The sequence below is a fragment of the Anabrus simplex genome, chromosome 1 (genome assembly GCF_040414725.1).
Source record: "Anabrus simplex isolate iqAnaSimp1 chromosome 1, ASM4041472v1, whole genome shotgun sequence".
Taxonomy (NCBI): Eukaryota; Metazoa; Arthropoda; class Insecta; order Orthoptera; family Tettigoniidae; genus Anabrus; species Anabrus simplex.
Genome location: NC_090265.1, coordinates 13,835,205 through 13,856,343, shown reverse-complemented (window position 1 = coordinate 13,856,343; position 21,139 = coordinate 13,835,205). Strand labels below are relative to the sequence as shown.

The 21,139-nt window shown below is 43.8% G+C and overlaps 1 protein-coding gene across 1 annotated transcript in view; it reads left to right on the top strand.

The window, feature by feature from the left end:
• The window catches only part of LOC136859298 (hemolymph lipopolysaccharide-binding protein), a 62,254-nt gene that overhangs the window by 16,913 nt on the left and 24,202 nt on the right, over nt 1-21,139 (top strand). The window contains exon 3 of the mRNA XM_068225265.1: nt 12,533-12,707. Within this exon, the coding sequence (XP_068081366.1) occupies nt 12,533-12,707 (175 nt within the window). The remainder of the gene's footprint in view (nt 1-12,532; nt 12,708-21,139) is intronic.

Sequence of the window (21,139 nt, the reverse complement as noted above, 5' to 3'; positions counted from 1 at the left end):
AACTAAACAAATCTTGGAATAAATAGTGACGTATTGTGTGCCTCAGGAATACTGCCAGCGGTTTCGTCAACCTAGAACAATGGACTCCCGGTTGGAAAGAAGAATGGTGCCTCCAGTAACTGCTTTGGTGCCTATGGGTCAGCACTAAACCAGCAATGGACTTCCTGAGCTGACAACGTGTCATCACGTGATGGAGATGAGTATTAATCATATTTAATATGACGTGATCAGATTGGGCGGGGAACAGTTATCATTACCTGACGCTATAATGTTAGAGATTGTAACTTCAGTAATGTAGATGTGCTACCATGATACACGTAGCTTCTATTTACTTTATTTAATTAGTAACACGTCTGAGCAATCAATTGTAAATAAAGGTGTAATACGATAAGTTTGCATGCAGTAGTAGATTGACTTAATCATTTTATTTGGGGAAACTTGTAATTATTGATGCGTCAGGAAACCAAATTTTAGTAATTCAGGGTAATTCAAGTTAGGCTGTAGTTAGTCCAGCGTTGATAATGCATGGCTGGTAAATAGTGTAATTTTATTTCGTGAGCACCCAGAACTACGAGATATGACTTCGGAACTGACACCACAGGCCTCCACTGACATATATTTAGATAGGAATGGTACAATTTTAATAGGCAGGCTTATCACAATTTAAGTGCAAATTGAGGAATATTTAATTCATAATTGTATTACCGTGTGACGATTTTATCAGAAATCACAATTTAGATATGGATTAATTACATCGTTATTACGAGGAAGTTAATTATGATCACGCAGTATGGTCTAATTTCCAGGTAAGTCGTGTTGGGAGATAGTGTAATGATGAACCCGATAATAATAATAATAATAATAATAATAATAATAATAATAATAATAATAAATTGTAGTTATGGTAATCATGCAAGTATTGGTATCATAGAAACCGGTGTCGCGTCGCGGGATCATGATATTGTAAACGAATGTGTGTGTTGAATTGAAGTGAAGTATTGAGAGCCGATGTAATTTTGCTTAATGAACAATGAAGCTCAGTTTATTAGTGAACGATCCCCGAGATGGGGTGTTTTGTTAAGAAAGGGCGTTATGCCTGTGAAGGCCGAGGCCATTGACCACCCGCCGTGCAGGGGGTGGGGCAGTTGACCTAGTGAGGAGAAGTGTTGTTTTTTTTGTATGCTCGTCCGCTCGTATAAGGGGGAGCCTTGAGTTAAAGAGAACGTGGCCCGGAAGAGTCGCCTAATAATGGAAATATTCAACACGCCAGAATGATGTGGTCGCTAATAAATGACACGGCGATTGTTACCAGTACTTGTTAGTTTACTGTCATTACACACTTGAGTATAATGTAGCTTAGGGTTTTCAGAGTCCCACTTCCATCCCAAGGGGTGTCAGTTCAGTTCCCGACAGCGGCATTGGTACCCCAATGCTCAACCGAAGGCTGGATGTCTCACGTGTTAACTGTATATAATTTGTGTTCTCTAAGTGTTTATGTATCTTGTTGTGATTATAATTGAGTTGCCGATGGTGCTGACCATCGGGGTGGTGAACTGTATACAAGTGAGGGTCGGTTCAAACCCGGGCGTTTGTTCCACATTTTTATGAGTTCCTTCTCGGTACTTCGTTGGGGAATAGTTGTGTGTTTAGTATAGGGATTGCTCAGACTCGTTGCATGCATGTTAATCCTATTGGTCAATGATATCACACAGCCTCAGTGTCTATGATAAGTGTTTTTCCGTTCGAATCTCGTCATAATGGATCGCTCTGCGATAGATAATACTCGGATCCATCACATACGACTAAAAGTCGATAACAAACAACAACAATTGATAATAATCCATGTAATTCATTTGTATATAAATGCGTCATTACTATCATCATCATTAAGGCCTAATAAACCACTTGTATTAATCTAAACTTTAACCCGAATGTGTTCTCATTGTAATTAGGTATGATCCGTCTCCTACCCTGTATGCCTTTAAGCTAAGTCTAGTTAAGCGCCTATTTGTTTTATTCCAACCCGTTAACGCCCTGTAGATATCATGCCGTTTTCCGCGTCATTCTACGATAAAAACTGCCCAAGTTAGAATTTTTCTGCCCGCTCCAGGACTCGATTTGCAGTATCCAGAGTCGCGCGACCCAGCTCTAGTTGCTGGTAATTAGCAGCAAGGCGGTTCAAGAGCGCTTGTACTCGAAGTTTTCTCACTCCAACCGCGAGCGAGATGAAAAGAGACGCGTTATCACGTGACAGAGAATCTAGGTCACTAGCTGAGCCCAGAGAGTATATCTAACGTGAAAACTAACATTATACCCTGTTTTCCTCGCTCATTCACCACTGCCAACTTATCGCATTCAGCTGTTTTCTTTCTGTTAATTTTTATAAATCGCAAAATACTCAATGGATAATTAAGCGCAAACATTCATTTGAATCAGGGAATTTTACGCATAATTATGAGACCGAGAAGTGATCTACTTAACTGACAGAGCGGTAACTACGCTGTAAACAAGGGTGCGTCCTAATGACTAACAGATGTTGGACCCTAACCGTGCCAGCGAACACAAGGAATCCCCAGCGCTCTTCATCATTCACCGCCAGAGACAAAAGGACGCTTTTGAGATTGCTTGAGAATCTACGAAGCTATTTCAAAAACAGTCACTCAGTGCAAATGGGAATAGAGGAGCAACATTTTGATACCCTGTTCGTTACTCTACGTTTCATATTACCGGACCGAATTCTGAGAAGAAATTGCATTTTTCCCCCACCCTCAGCATTCGAGTCTCTCGCGTAGCTCGCCTATATATTCAAGAGCTGAGAGGCAGACACTACCCAGTTCATTTCAGTACAACGCCAGTGCGGCAGTGGTTCGTCGTGATTAGTGCGTGAGAGTCGTCTGTGGAGAAATAATTTTTATAAAGTGAGCAGTGAAACACAGTGATTTATTAAAGTCTGTGAATATATGTGGAAATAATCACCATTTGAGTGAGATGTTAGCGTGTGCAGTGTGCCGCTAAGTAATAAAATAGGAACGGCACGAAACCGCAATAACCGATGTCCGTGTGTAGAAGAGGTCGTACATCGAGCCTCCTATGTATCTAAGCTAATACGGCTCAGTTAACATATATAGGGACGTACTTAGCGAAGTGTGTGGAACGAGCGTGCTCGATATAAATGTGAATTGCCAAGAAAGTCAGTGAACGGCTCATTGTCGACCCCATTGAGGACAGTACCACGTCAAAGTAATCCGTAGTGCAGTTGAGAGCTCGACTTATGGATAAGTGCAATAGAACAGGCCTGAACTAGTATCATGAAATACGAGAATGCTAATACATTAGTGGCCTAACCACTGTCGTTTCTAGGGAAACTAGTGAAATTTCTGGGCCTATAATAGCTGCCTACAAGAAGAATAGATAAATGAGAAGGGATTAATGTCGGGCTTCTGGGACATTAACGGCATTGGATTGGAATGCTCGTGCTATTGAGCAGATCCAACCATATATTCAAATTGTGATGTGTAGTAAACTAACGCATTCACATAAGATAACTTCCCCTCATTTACATGTCTATGAGAACGTCGACATCCAGCTGAATGCCAGAGTTTTGCCTGTGTACTGGAGAGAACGAGACATCTAGCTGTTTGCCGGAATTTCGCCTTGTAGCAGAGAACGTCTGGAACGTCGCTGTCATGTACGTGACCTGCCAGGAAGTCATCATAGGTCTTCGCATCGCTGATGACGTGATGGAAGCCGAGTAAACCATGGTTGCCTCCCTGTAAAGCTGTGCTCGAGGTATCCAGAAAGGCTGAGTACACTTCCAAAATATTAAGTAGCTTTGTAAGTCGTTTTTCTATTGTAAATTTAAAAGTAAAGTTGCATACAGATATAATGCATTTCGCCAATCTCCTATTTCAGTGGGATAATAATAATCTCATTTCTTTTGGTTTTTATTAAATACAGTCGTCATGGTTTGGGAATAACCATATTTTACTTCCATTTTTTGGTATATAACGGTTAGTAATGTATGACGTAATTATAAGGACCTCAGCTTAATTAAGTGTGAAGCGCTGTGAAGTAGAGAGGGCTTAAATATTCTGTAAACATGACTCCAGTTATCATCTTTCCATAGCATATACGAGTCATCAAGATTTTTCAGTAATTCATTTTTTTTGGTGCGCTTCACCTGGTAGAGATCCATCCTAATTAGTAACTAAGGCACCTGGAACAAGGCATCAAGACAGTGGGTATATTACATCGTTAATTAATTAGTTCGCGAATGCGCAAGTTAATTTTGACCCTTATGGCAGGAGATCATCATTAAATCTGCATCGTAGTCAATGTACCGAGAGGAGAAATGAGATGGCTGAACAGGCTGTAGCCATAATATATAGTGTGAAATGAAAATGTGAAGTTCCCTTGAAGTCTGTTATTAAGATAAGCGATATGGATATCGCGATATGAATGTGTCGATTACGGCTGAATATAAAGCCGAGATTTGTGGTGATGGCATTGTGGCCCGAGAGAAAAGAAGTGAGATAGATTATTTGCCGTGAAACCATTGTCCGAGAAGGCTTAGTGGACCGCTCTTTGGAAGTGTATCACGGGCAGCTAACAGCTGGAGTTTTATGAGCCCCTTTAAACGGGGGAGTGAAGGCGTTTTCTTCAGTGAAATAGAACAGATACAAGTGGCGAGTTTCTTTCCTTTCGGCACAGAGATTACGTGTGTTAATTTAAATAGAGCCAACGTCGCGGAGATTCCAAATGAGCATTAAAGTAAGGATCCCTCCAATTTCTTTTCTTAATTATTAACAGCGTGCAGGGAATTCCAGGTTAGATATACCCCGTCTCAGAAGACCCTGGGTTCGTCCAGGAGACAGTGAAAGTTTATGTTCACTGTTACCAACAGCGGGTGGCTTGTACCATCTGTGATTCATTGTGTGTGTGTGTGTGTGAAATGTATATATTCTTGTCCATTTATTGCAGGTAGTGCTATGATACTTTGTTTATGATGTCTGGTATTGAAGTCGCTAAGTGCTTGTTCATAGGTAGCAACGTTGTGTAAATAATGTCCTGATATATGTATTGATAAACATCCTAATGAAATGAGCGTGTTTATTATACTGCATATTTGGCAAAGTTTAACTTAAGGAAGTGTTCTAACGCGACTTTCAAAGGATTGGGAGTGTAAATTGCCTATTTCAGTTCATCCGATTCTAGCAGACTTATATCATAATTGGATACAATTTGAATATATTAATTCTCGGCAGGTAAACAGATTTACAGCGGGGTGTGTCCATACTGATTGAATATGTGTGTGAGTAATGTGAGTGTAGAATGAAATAATTCGAGAGGAAGTGCCCCCTCAAAATCTGAGATAGTGTAAATAATCCAAGAGGGAACGCCTTCTTAAGTTTGAATATTTGAACGTATAATGAAGTGTAGAAAAAGACTACCGAACATTTAAACGTCAAGATCACCCAAATTACTGTATGTAAGGTGTTTGTATGGCATATCCGTGTAAATAATATGTGTTTCACTAGTATAAGTAAAAATTTGTTATACAAGATATAGTTTCTTCTCATTAATAATGAAATAGTATTCCTGTCATAATTAACTTTTCCCCCTACTATAGAGACTATTACTAAAGAACTTACCGCCTCATCGGACGGTCTACAGACCCGAAAATGCGATACCGACTCGGCTAGCGAATTATTCTAGTAGGGGAGGGTGAGGCTTCGACAACCGGGCTGAGTTCGAGGCTCACCGATGGTGCTAAATTCTAACGTAATATTTATGAACAATGGTAACTGGTCCATGTACTGATACCTTGGAAAGGTACAGTATGAAAACGAAAAAAACACCGAAAATCGTCCTCAGTGCTGCTGACAGTGGAGTAGTACAAGAGCGTCTCAGATCAAGCAGGGAATAACACGAGACCAGCACCAGCCACACCAGCTGTTCCTAGGAACCAATACTGGCAGAAAATTCCACACCATCCAACTGGAATCGGCCAACAGGAGTAATACGGGCACCTACTTTGCAACCTTGTCCTGTCTGGAAGACCCTGAACAGGATAAGAACTGGAGTGCCTTGAACCTACGCTACACACAAATGTTGGGGTTATACATAGAATTACGACTACGAATACGGTGAAGTTCAAGATCTATTTCACTGTCAAAACTGCCGTGGAAACCCAACTGGAAGACTTCAATATTTGAAGATACTTGTATACGATCATCACCACCATCATCTGTTTTTCAACCTCATTTTCCGTCTTGCGAAGTTGGTGTTTCTTTTCGGGCGCACGGGAACGATGAAACAGAGTCTGCGCTCTCGCTTTCGGAAACGTAGCGTTCTGGAAGCAGGGGACTCGTCCTCGGTAAGCAAGAGAAATCTTTCACGTGAAGTAAGAGGAAGACAAGAGAATAAATTGTGGTAAATATTCGTTCGTAAATCGGGGAACTGATAAGTGGAACGTATCAGCTGGGGACGTAAGTAGTCCAACAGGAGGAACATTGAGCCTGGAGAGGCCACAACTCGCTCTACGCAGGCACACTTGCACTGGAATGGCAACTTGTCCGTCCAGTGGCTGCAGGGTCCCTATCATATGTCAGCTCTTGCATTTTAGAACTTCTTTCCTAAACTTTAGGAGACTTCGAGGTGAATTGTGTGAACATTTCTATGAGATAATACAATCAGTAAAGAATAGTCGCACCGCACAATCGTGGCATTATAAAATAAATATTTAATTTTCTTTTAATGCTGAAAACATTTCACAGCAGGCGAAGTAGGGCTACATGTTCCACGATTGTGCCCAAAGTTGAAGGGCGCGGAGATCAAACTAAAATATCAAATTTCGAAAATCACTTCCGGCCTAAACCAGCCTAAAATCGCTTGTTTTGTTTACCCGTTTCCTTCTTGATTCATACCCAAGCCAAATTAACTTAATTATTTCTGTAATGTGTCCCTTCGTTCAATACCCGCAGTCGTTTCTTAATTCTTTGAATTATGTCCACACCGAATGAAGTTATAAGGGCTTATGTGAAACTCCACATTGACTCACATTAGCGCCCGTAGTGGTAGAAAAGGGCAAACTGATAACCTAACCTACCGGATAGCGATGATTAAGAAAATGATTGTAATTTTTAGGAATAACTAAAGAATATATTCTCACATTTTATTACCTTTCATTTACCTAAAACTCGAAGCTCTAATTGCTAGGATGTTTTCAACATTGAGTTGCATGCCTCAAGAGTTAGAACTGTGTATATTTGTACACATACTCCTTATTTCTTATTTTATTCTTCTTCCTCTTGCGATGGATTAACATTGTTCCGCCTTACCAATGCAATGTTGTGCTCGTTCCAGGACAGTCGCTGCCGGAGACTGGCTACATGATGTGGGGCCCACCACATTGTCCCACCTTATCAGTGCAATGTTGTGATCGCTGCACTGCAGTCACTGTCAGAGACTGGCTACATGCTGTGGGGCCCACCACATTGTTCCACCTTATCAGTGCAATGTTGTGATCGCTGCACTGCAGTCACTGTCGGAGACTGGCTACATGCTGTGGGGCCACCACATTGTTCCGCCTTACCAATGCAATGTTGTGCTCGTTCCAGGACAGTCGCTGCCGGAGTCTGGCTACATGATGTGGGGCCCACCACATTGTCCCACCTTATCAGTGCAATGTTGTGATCGCTGCACTGCAGTCACTGTCGGAGACTGGCTACATGCTGTGGGGCCCACCACGTTGTACCACCTTACCAATACAATGTTGTGTTCGTTCCAGGACAGTCGCTATCGGAGACTGGCTACATGCTGTGGGGCCCACCACGTTGTACCACCTTATCAATACAATGTTGTGCTCGTTTCAGTACAGTCGCTATCGGAGACTGGCTACATGCTGTGGGGCCCACCACATTGTCCCACCTTATCAATACAATGTTGTGATCGCTGCACTGTAGTCACTGTCGGAGACTGGCTACATGCTGTGGGGCCCACCACGTTGTCCCACCTTATCAATACAATGTTGTGTTCGTTCCAGGACAGTCGCTATCGGAGACTGGCTACATGGTGTGGGGCCCGCCACATTGTCCCACCTTATCAATACAATGTTGTGATCGCAGCACTGCAGTCACTGTCGGAGACTGGCTACATGTTGTGGGGCCCACCACGTTGTACCACCTTATCAGTGCAATGTTGTGATCGCTGCACTGCAGTCACTGTCGGAGACTGGCTACATGCTGTGGGCCCACCACGTTGTACCACCTTATAAATACAATGTTGTGTTCGTTCCAGGACAGTCACTGTCGGAGACTGGCTACATGCTGTGGGCCCACCACGTTGTACCACCTTATCAATACAATGTTGTGTTCGTTCCAGGACAGTCGCTATCGGAGACTGGCTACATGCTGTGGGCCCACCACGTTGTACCACCTTATCAATACAATGTTGTGTTCGTTCCAGGACAGTCGCTATCGGAGACTGGCTACATGCTGTGGGGCCCACCACGTTGTACCACCTTATCAGTGCAATGTTGTGATCGCTGCACTGCAGTCACTGTCGGAGACTGGCTACATGCTGTGGGCCCACCACGTTGTACCACCTTATCAATACAATGTTGTGTTCGTTCCAGGACAGTCGCTATCGGAGACTGGCTACATGCTGTGGGGCCCACCACGTTGTACCACCTTATCAGTGCAATGTTGTGATCGCTGCACTGTAGTCACTGTCGGAGACTGGCTACATGCTGTGGGGCCCACCACATTGTACCGCCTTATCAATACAATGTTGTGATCGCTGCACTGCAGTCACTGTCGGAGACTGGCTACATGCTGTGGGGCCCACCACGTTGTACCACCTTATCAATACAATGTTTTGATCGCTGCACTGCAGTCGCTATCGGAGACTGGCTACATGCTGTGGGCCCACCACGTTGTACCACCTTATCAATACAATGTTGTGTTCGTTCCAGGACAGTCGCTATCGGAGACTGGATACATGCTGTGGGGCCCACAACGTTGTACCACCTTATCAGTGCAATGCTGTGATCGCTGCACTGCAGTCACTGTCGGAGACTGGCTACATGCTGTGGGCCCACCACGTTGTACCACCTTATCAATACAATGTTGTGTTCGTTCCAGGACAGTCGCTATCGGAGACTGGCTACATGCTGTGGGGCCCACCACGTTGTACCACCTTATCAGTGCAATGTTGTGATCGCTGCACTGCAGTCACTGTCGGAGACTGGCTACATGCTGTGGGGCCCACCACGTTGTACCACCTTATCAGTGCAATGTTGTGATCGCTGCACTGCAGTCACTGTCGGAGACTGGCTACATGCTGTGGGCCCACCACGTTGTACCACCTTATCAATACAATGTTGTGTTCGTTCCAGGACAGTCACTGTCGGAGACTGGCTACATGCTGTGGGCCCACCACGTTGTACCACCTTATCAATACAATGTTGTGTTCGTTCCAGGACAGTCGCTATCGGAGACTGGCTACATGCTGTGGGGCCCACCACGTTGTACCACCTTATCAATACAATGTTGTGTTCGTTCCAGGAGAGTCGCTATCGGAGACTGGCTACATGCTGTGGGGCCCACCACGTTGTACCACCTTATCAATACAATGTTGTGATCGCTGCACTGCAGTCGCTATCGGAGACTGGCTACATGCTGTGGGCCCACCACGTTGTACCACCTTATCAATACAATGTTGTGTTCGTTCCAGGACAGTCGCTATCGGAGACTGGCTACATGCTGTGGGGCCCACCACGTTGTACCACCTTATCAGTGCAATGTTGTGATCGCTGCACTGCAGTCACTGTCGGAGACTGGCTACATGCTGTGGGCCCACCACGTTGTACCACCTTATCAATACAATGTTGTGTTCGTTCCAGGACAGTCGCTATCGGAGACTGGCTACATGCTGTGGGGCCCACCACGTTGTACCACCTTATCAGTGCAATGTTGTGATCGCTGCACTGCAGTCACTGTCGGAGACAGGCTACATGCTGTGGGGCCCACCACGTTGTACCGCCTTATCAATACAATGTTGTGATCGCTGCACTGCAGTCACTGTCGGAGACTGGCTACATGCTGTGGGGCCCACCACGTTGTACCACCTTATCAATACAATGTTGTATTCGCTGCACTGCAGTCGCTATCGGAGACTGGCTACATGCTGTGGGCCCACCACGTTGTACCACCTTATCAATACAATGTTGTGTTCGTTCCAGGACAGTCGCTATCGGAGACTGGCTACATGCTGTGGGGCCCACCACGTTGTACCACCTTATCAGTGCAATGCTGTGATCGCTGCACTGCAGTCACTGTCGGAGACTGGCTACATGCTTTGGGCCCACCACGTTGTACCACCTTATCAATACAATGTTGTGTTCGTTCCAGGACAGTCGCTATCGGAGACTGGCTACATGCTGTGGGGCCCACCACGTTGTACCTTCTTATCAATACAATGATGTGCTCGTTCCAGGACAGTCACTGTCGGAAACTGGCTACATGCTGTGGGGCCCACCACGTTGTACCACCTTATCAGTGCAATGCTGTGATCGCTGCACTGCAGTCACTGTCGGAGACTGGCTACATGCTTTGGGCCCACCACGTTGTACCACCTTATCAATACAATGTTGTGTTCGTTCCAGGACAGTCGCTATCGGAGACTGGCTACATGCTGTCGGGCCCACCACGTTGTACCACCTTATCAGTGCAATGTTGTGATCGCTGCACTGCAGTCACTGTGGGAGACTGGCTACATGCTGTGGGGCCCAACACGTTGTACCGCCTTATCAATACAATGTTGTGATCGCTGCACTGCAGTCACTGTCGGAGACTGGCTACATGCTGTGGGGCCCACCACGTTGTACCACCTTATCAATACAATGTTGTGCTCGTTTCAGTACAGTCGCTATCGGAGACTGGCTACATGCTGTGGGGCCCACCACGTTGTACCACCTTATCAATACAATGTTGTGTTCGTTCCAGGACAGTCGCTATCGGAGACTGGCTACATGCTGTGGGGCCCACCACGTTGTACCTTCTTATCAATACAATGATGTGCTCGTTCCAGGACACTCACTGTCGGAGACTGGCTACATGCTGTGGGGCCCACCACGTTGTACCACCTTATCAATACAATGTTGTGATCGCTGCACTGCAGTCGCTATCGGAGACTGGCTACATGCTGTGGGCCCACCACGTTGTACCACCTTATCAATACAATGTTGTGTTCGTTCCAGGACAGTCGCTATCGGAGACTGGCTACATGCTGTGGGGCCCACCACGTTCTACCACCTTATCAGTGCAATGCTGTGATCGCTGCACTGCAGTCACTGTCGGAGACTGGCTACATGCTTTGGGCCCACCACGTTGTACCACCTTATCAATACAATGTTGTGTTCGTTCCAGGACAGTCGCTATCGGAGACTGGCTACATGCTGTGGGGCCCACCACGTTGTACCACCTTATCAGTGCAATGTTGTGATCGCTGCACTGCAGTCACTGTCGGAGACTGGCTACATGCTGTGGGGCCCACCACGTTGTACCACCTTATCAATACAATGTTGTGTTCGTTCCAGGAGAGTCGCTATCGGAGACTGGCTACATGCTGTGTGTCCCACCACGTTGTACCTTCTTATCAATACAATGATGTGCTCGTTCCAGGACAGTCACTGTCGGAGACTGGCTACATGCTGTGGGGCCCACCACGTTGTACCACCTTATCAATACAATGTTGTGATCGCTGCACTGCAGTCACTGTCGGAGACTGGCTACATGCTGTGGGGCCCACCACGTTGTACCACCTTATCAATACAATGTTGTGATCGCTGTACTGCAGTCGCTATCGGAGACTGGCTACATGCTGTGGGCCCACCACGTTGTACCACCTTATCAATACAATGTTGTGTTCGTTCCAGGACAGTCGCTATCGGAGACTAGCTACATGCTGTGGGGCCCACCACGTTGTACCACCTTATCAGTGCAATGCTGTGATCGCTGCACTGCAGTCACTGTCGGAGACTGGCTACATGCTTTGGGCCCACCACGTTGTACCACCTTATCAATACAATGTTGTGTTCGTTCCAGGACAGTCGCTATCGGAGACTGGCTACATGCTGTGGGGCCCACCACGTTGTACCACCTTATCAGTGCAATGTTGTGATCGCTGCACTGCAGTCACTGTCGGAGACTGGCTACATGCTGTGGGGCCCACCACGTTGTACCACCTTATCAATACAATGTTGTGTTCGTTCCAGGAGAGTCGCTATCGGAGACTGGCTACATGCTGTGGGGCCCACCACGTTGTACCTTCTTATCAATACAATGATGTGCTCGTTCCAGGACAGTCACTGTCGGAGACTGGCTACATGCTGTGGGGTCCACCACGTTGTACCACCTTATCAATACAATGTTGTGTTCGTTCTAGGACAGTCGCTATCGGAGACTGGCTACATGCTGTGGGGTCCACCACGTTGTACCACCTTATCAATACAATGTTGTGCTCGTTTCAGGACAGTCGCTATCGGAGACTGGCTACATGGTTTGGGGCCCGCCCTGTGACGACCCTCACAAATGTGGGAATGATACATCTAAGGCCCACTGCGGGGTCATGTCGCGCTTCTCTCCAGGTCTCTATGTCCACAGATGTGACCAACTGTTTGGCTTCTTCTGTGAAAAGGAACTTTGGTAAGTAACTCGACAAGTAAGTTTAATGGTTACAGAATTATGTAAACAGGAACAAAACAAACATTTGTAAGACTCTACATTTGAAAACAATTTTCTTCGATAATAATGAACTCAGTCCGACTCTGTGGTTAGTGTGGTTAGCTGCCATTCCCGGAGGCCTGGCTTCGATTCTCGGCTCTGCCACGTAATGTGAAAAGTGGGACGAGGGTTGGAACGGGGTCCACTGAGCCTGGGGAGGTCAAGTGCAAAGAGGGGCTTCTGTTGCGACCTCAGCCATCCCCGGAGTGGTTCTCCACGATTTCTCCACTTGTTCTCCAGGCAAATGGTACTTAACTTATATACACGGCCGCTTCTTTCCCTCATCCTTGCCTGTTCTTTTCAATCTTCCCATCTCCCACAAAGCTCCTGTCCAGCACAGCGCGTAAGGCTTCCAGGAGGAGGTGGTGGTCCTTCTTCGCAGTTTTACCCCCGACCAAGTATCTCACGTTCCAGGACACTCCCTTGAGGATCGCTGGCTGAGTCCGCGGGAAAAGTCTAACCTGGACGTTAAACAGTTGATGAAATGAAATGAAAATGGTTAAGTCAGCTAATAGAAGCAGGTAGCTTCACCCGGCTATGTTACTGGAGCCAAGTGGCGGAAAGTAACTCGACCGCCCAAAGGGACACTGGAGCCCATCATGCAGCGTCTGCTCTCCAGGTTAGGGGCGGCTGAACAAATGCAGCGTGCAATGGGGAAACACTCCCTACGATAAGCATCCATGGATAGATTTCAACATGGAGATACAGTCATTTTACTGATCATGAACTTCCGAAAGCAAGATCCGGTAAGGGAGGAAATCCAACAACCACCAAAGCCCCTCGGGTCGTTAGGATGTGAAATCCTTCCTACAGAAGCCACGACAACTTGAGGAATGAAGGTTCTTGGAATTTGAGGAATCTTTTGAGAGCAAAAACATGAAGAGAGCTAAAACCTTTGATTTATTTTATTTTAACTTAATTAATTAATGATTTAATTTATTTATTAAATTGCTGATTTACAACATGGTAGTAAACCCCAAATTACAGTAAACCTAAAATTCTTTAAAGTACTTATTAAATTACATTGACACAAATTCTTCGATCTTGATAACTCAATTATTAATTCAATTACATTGATAAACGTCTTATATCTTAAAAGCTGAAAATTAAATTCTTAATAACTATATTACTGACTTAATTATTCAATTATTCGGTACCTACAATAACTTTCTGACATCTTTCAGTGGGATGTTAGTTCTTAGTGTACCTGCAAAACATTTTGTGAATATGGATATTGACGTGGCGAATTCCAAGTTATTGCCTGTGTTTCTACATAACCTATAGAGTGGTAATGGCAGTCGTCAGAGCTCTTACAGCCCTACAAGTGCTGCGTTCTCTTCAGTGTGAGCGAGGTACCCAGAAATTCAACAGGGACACTAAATACACGTATTATCAATTTTATTGTCTAATAATTTATGCAGGAACTTGACATCAATTATTTGTCGCTGAATTTCAAGGCGGATCCTTCCGACACTGGTTACTAAAGTTTTGTATGGCACCATAAATGGGTAAAAGCCATGTGTTAGGTGATGGAGGAATCTTACAAAACGTTTTTGCACTCTTTCGATTAACTTAATATATTTATCGAACCTTGGACTCCATACAACGCCAGCATATTCCAGTTTAGTTCGTACAAAGGTATTACAGCGTGCTATGATGGGATTCGTCTTCCTGAACAGTTTTGTGTTCCGTATGACAAATCCAAATGCCCGCTAGGCCTCTCCTGACACCTTGTTTCATGAGCTGTAAAAGTAAGACCCGTGTCATGCCGGACGCCAAAGTCTCTGACTTGGTCAACTTCCTGAAGGGCGTTTGGACCAAGCTTGTATGGAAAGATAGCTTTACTCTTTTTCCGGGTCAAACCGGCACCGTCCTCAACGCCACCAGAACAACCCTTCGGACGATGGGCTTATAACCTGACACGCCTAGGAGTGAGGCTCCCAGATGAAAATGTTGGTAGCGTGTCCGCCCCAGAAAGGGAATTAAAGCGAACACCATAGAGAGGTCAAACTAGTCATGTAGAAACAACAATAACACACAAGAATCCACCAAACAAGACGACAACACACACTTAGCTCAGAAGGTGGGAGGAAGAAGAAAAAGGCCGCGGTCAAAAATTGAAAACGAAACAGTGGCAGCGCTTCATTGATTTACTGAAATGAAAATCCACGTTTGGTAACACAAGTGACTTTAATTCACTTAAGAAAATATGTTGCAACAACTTAAAAGTGTAAATGAAGATTCTCGTGGAAATTAAAATTCTTGAAGGCTTTTAAAACCTTCTGGATATCTTTTGGAAACTATAAAATGTCATTCAGTTTTGGAATCTTTAAAAAACCAGTAAGTTGGAAACCAGTTAACCTTGTTAAAATAAAGTGAAATGTTATTTAAACTTCTCACCGCTCACCACCCTCTAGGTCCCCGGTACCACCTAGGGGTGATGAGGTGAATAACCTTACCCACCAGGGTGAGAGAAGAAGAGAGAGGAAAAGAGAGAGAGAGAGAGAGAGAGAGAGAGAGAGAGAGAGAGACAGATGGAGACCCTGGCGAGAAGGTTGTTAGCGTGCCCGCCCCAAAATGGGAGTGATAGCGAACACGAGGAAGGGTGATGGGCACAAGAACAACAACAAGTACAGTCACAATATTAAAAAAACACGAACCATAGAAAAACTTACCGGAAACAGCGGAGGAAGACGACTAAAAGGCCGTGGAAGTTAATCAGAGGCAGTGCTCCACCGAACGTGGCGAATGAAAACCAGCATTTACATGAAGTTTAAAAAAAAAACTTAATGGAAGGGCAAATAGTAAGTAACAAACCAAGTCATTAAGATGATAAAGCCTAAGTTTATTTTTAAAACGTAATGCCAGAATGTAAATAAAATCAACGTAAGGTTGAAAAATGGAAAAGGAAATTAACAATAAGTAAAATAAATTAGAATATACCCAGGTGGGGTTTAAAAGAAAATTAATTCATTACTAAATAACAATTAATGAAAAATAAATACTCTTTAACAGATAATAAATAGAGAACTTGATGAAAACAACAAGAAAGAAAGGGTGACCTCCGTACCTAATTAAATGTGATCAGAAAACAACGGAAAACCAATAGACTTTCTTACATAAATGTTACCTTAAATTAAATGTGATCGATCACGGATAGTTAAATAAATTTAAAAAAGTATCAAGTTAACAATTATTCCATAAAATGGATCTTCAACGCGGTCGCTTCTCATAATTACCAAATTTGAAATCGTTCAGTTTCCACCAAGGACAGTTTCCAAGACAAACAGAATTTTACGTTAAAATACCTCCTCACGCGGGGCAAGGAAATGGTAACACAACATAAAAGGAGGAGAAAATAAATAAATTAATTTAAACAGTAAACGATACACTCAACCCCGAAATATATAATTCAAAATCCACAGCGGCTCAACACGCCAGACAACTCTTAACCCGACAACAATACCCACACGAACCGTTGCCAAGGTAACCACCAAAACAAAAGCAACGCCTCCAAAAACACGGAGGAAAACAGGCTAGAGAAAAATTTTAATTCACCCGAAAACCCCAGAAGGGGGAGGGGAGAAGAAAACATACCAAACAAATTAGAAAACAAAACGCAGGAAAGCAAACAGAAAGCCGAAAAGGTAAAGCTCGGTACCTTGGAGACTGTACCTTGGTTTGCAAAAGGTTACAATTTAAGTGCCAAAAGTAGATCAGTAAAATTTTAAATTAATAATTCCAATTTAGTTCATGGTGAACCTTCCACATTACTGTGATTAGTTGCCGAAACTGTTTTTCAGATTTCCGATACCACACACACGAATTGATATTAATTTAACGACGAAGTCCAAATATTTATTATTATTATTATTATTACTTTTCCAGAAATCTCCGAAAGTATCAAAATTCACTTCTGGTCGACGTTTAGAATGATTTCAAACACTGGTACATACCTTTGGTGATGAAGAAATGAGAGGAATTTTAACCTGACATTGTTGACGAAGAAAATACAGTCACACCGCTGGCATCCAGACCTCGTTGTGAAGTATCCAGACGAAAAATAAATCCAAAAAAAAAGCTCAAAGGAAAAGGCAGGAGGTCTTCAACTAGTTCATACGGGGAAAATCCCCGTTAACGTGAAGATTACGGAGGTTTCCAGGTATACCACGACTCCATGACGCCGGACACAAAACCACACCAGTTCGACATGGCGGACTGAAGCGAACTGCCTCTCGCGTCGGCAAGCAAGCGAGGAGGAGGCCAGTTTTGCCTGGTAGTAGGCCTGCGCATGCGCGGCCAAACAGAGCTAGGAGAACGGCGCGCGGCATACATTAGCTTAAAACGGGAAGTCGAGCATTCAATTGACACAGATATTCTAGGGCTCACAGGCCAGTTCAAAATGTTTATAAGGGGGAGGCTCACATTATTTAATATTGTCTCAGCCCTCCCGCCCCGAATCGACGACAAAATCTCATGCACATGCCATCAATGATGAGGTGGTCACACATACACTAAATTTGGGCGGAGCAGTCCAACAGAAAACGACCACCAAGACTAACTCATTTTTAGTTAGAAGTTCACATGACCAGGTTAATAGTCCAAGACACAGTTCCATATCACATAGTTTTTAGAAATAATAGGCGGGGTGCGATCAACATCAGTGTCCAGAAACGTTAACCGAGCACACGGTAAATCACCAGAGTAATGTTTGTCATCAAATAGAGAGCACAATGACCAGAGTTCACCAAATATTCAGGTTCACCCAATACACATTGTTTCAATGCATCACACAATGATATAGTTTATGACACATGACACAGTTCACCTTGAGGTTTGGCAACTCTCACACTAATCACAGATATACTGACCAAAATTAAACAAAACCACATGATTATAAGTCCACGCATCCAGGTTATTTTCTCAAGCACGGTGGTAAATTAATTTTTAATGCATGAATACCTTTACAAGTCTCCTATGATATTAAGGGAATGCATGATCTCGAGTTGCAAAAGGGGGACAACAGGGGAAAGAAACGCACAACGGGACCAGGGGAGGACCAAAGAAAAGCGCAATTGGTGAATGAAATCTCCAAAATAAGTGAACCGCAAATTTTAGATCAATACAGTTTGATACGCTTGATTGAGTCAGGGCCACGGTACACCACTCAAACACAGAAGAGAGTAGTCAACAGGGTAAGCACCAGTTAGTACACGGAGTATCCATAATACCGGAATGGAACGAGCAACCACACCCATCACCATAGCCAAACAAGACCTCAAACTTCGACACTCGATTCGGTTAACAATCAAATACCCAGAATTAAAATCACCGCAAAAACAACAACCCATAATCAAGAGCATCAACCACAACATAAGGTGCCATGACCTCAGTGCCAAAAAGCAATTTTCCACAGGAGCCCAAATTAGATGCACAGAGTGAAACAACGCCTAGCTTACAAGTACCAGCATGACAGTACAACTTCTTACCACCACTAACTAAACATAAATAAATATGACACAGGTCAAGAAATTTTTCCACTAGACGAAGGTCATTACACAGGCATACTCCAATGAAAGCAAGTTAAGTCCAAGATTTGAATTTAGTAGATACAGGGTTACGACACAGTGAAGAATCAACCACTAACAGATTCCAAAATCCACTGACAAGAGCACTAGGGAAAAAAAAGGAAATTTCAAATACAGGTTCAACTTCCCACATCAAAATACACCACCTAATTGAATAAGAGTGAGGACAAGCAACCAAGACACAATAGATAAATCTAGCTTCAAGAAGTCAGAGTTAGGATATTAAATATTGAAAATCCAAGGCTTAAAAGGGTGAACATGTTTAGAGCAAGGGAAGGATTGACTGGACCAGTTGGAGACTTCTTAAGGTATCCAGATGGAGGGTTCGCGAATAGTCTGTCATCGACAACCAATCAGCCAAGCAACACCAGGCAACCGCACACATCATTAGTCACAAATAAGCAACCTGGAATTAACGGAACAGAAATAGGGATAGAAGAATCACAGGAGGGAACGCAATCTGGAATCAGTAACCAACCTACTACACAGAACCTTAAATACAATTAATTTCACAATGGCCAGCCAATCAAATTAAAAGGCAAAGTAAAACCTCAGATCGGAAGACCAAAATGGAAAATATCGAGCAATGACGCTCACAACGTACACCACCGGATACCCAATAGGGTCTCGGCATTACCCGGTCTACAAATACGTGACTTTCCCATCACACTGTCGCTCTACAGCCAACAGGTACTTTCTCCTATCCTCCAGGAGAGCAAGCAAATAAAACATAAGTGGCGGAATACGAGGCGGGTCCATGGAAAATGCTCGCAGTAGCATGAAGAAGGCAGTACTCTACAAGAAGACCCCATAATCTACTCGCAGGAAGATTCCAGTACCGACCAAGGGAGCACTACTCCGTCCCATACCAGAGTAGCAAACCCAGAGCACGGTAAGATGATAAACACCAATGTCAACAGACACTAAGAGATCCACTGAGAACAATGAAACACCATAGAGTGGTAGGTAAAATTAAAATGAGCTTTACAGATGAAGAAATTACAGACACGACATCAGATCAATAGGAAATGCATGGAGACAGGGAAAGAAAAACCCGAGCAAACCAAACAGACACATTACTGAAGACCAACAAGCTAATTCTGAGAGTAGTAGATTCATGTAGAGGAAAATGGCCATATCCACAGAACACGGAGGTAAATCAAAGACAGACACGAACACTGCCCATACCAAGGTGCCAACATCACCAAATAATACAATACCAAAGAATAACCCAACCATGACAAACCACACCGGACATGTGTCAGCTCCACAAAGGGATTAAAGGAACACAAACATCCTCAACAACATGCCGTGAAGTTCTCATGCCACCCCAAAATAAATCCCCAAAAATAATCCACGGTACCGTCACAACACAACCACCTTACATATGTCCAAAGCCATCCCAATCAAGGTTCAAAAGGGCATATACCACCCCTCAGGCAGAGGATCGTCAACAACACAACACAAGACCCGACAAGTAGATATGGTAGGGAATACTTGAACCCACAACTCAAAGGAATTAGATAAGTACCAAAAGGTTAACAAAATTTTGACAACACATATTCTAGGCCTATAATTACCATGGCAGTGCACGATACCAAAATGGAGTGAATAATCGGGCATAAGAAACACTAAACCACCAAGTAATGTTTACAGCAGGATGAAATCCAAAGCAGTAGTTCAGAAAAGGTCAGTCAGATTAATTACTACACAGCAAGGCAAGTTACGAGTAGCAAAACTTGAAGTGGCCCAGACACCAGATAAATATCCTTGAACTAGTTGATAGGTTACACGAGGAAGATGGTTCACGACACACCAGAAATAGTGAAACACGCTCGACCAAAAATCAGGAAGGAAAAAAAAACCAGTTAAAACTATAATAGCTCAGGCACAAGGCCATCCAGTTATCCCAACCTAATACCGGCCAACATGGCCCAACCACAACTGATGACTGCCTCAAAAACAGTTGACAGAAAGGATAACTCCAATCACGAACCAAGACCAGGCATACATACATATTCACGGATGGGATGATGAAATGAAAAGACACTCAAGCCAACAACACACAGCACTCAGCCAAGGCACAAACACACAAAGCTCGGTAATGATTGAGGCACATCATATAGGCAGATTCAATATACCAAATTCCACACAAGGATGGGAACACGTCTCTAGTAACAGGTCAAATAAACCAGACATGATCTCACAAGGGTGCATATTTAACGCCACACTAAAAGCCAACTACACTTCAGATAACAGAAACTTAAACCAAATTTAAAGAAATAATAAAAGACAAGTAAGGTTAAGCAATTTCCAAATTTAAACAACCAACCCAAGAGAACAGAAACATTACAGGCTTGATAAGTTCCAAAATACCATGATGTTGCCCACTAGATTATCAGATACTAACAGCCAAGAACGGTTACTGGCATGGAAACAACAGAGGTTAGCCATAAGTTAGTAGGGGCAAATAACTTTACCCACACAGCCCCAATTAAATGAAAGGCACATACGACCACCAACGCCATAACACCAGGTCACAGTTCAAAACCATGAAAGGGCATAACACATCACCGTACACTTCAGCACATAACCGTTTACACATATAAGTAGGCATATTTGGACATGCTTAGTGGCCAGGTCAAATTATAATCAGAATCACACACCAGAGTTAACGCAGTAAGAAGGTATTAAATTTAGAAGACAAATAAACGGTTAGCATGTACACCACCGAGGTACCATACAGGAAATATGCTAGAAATGATA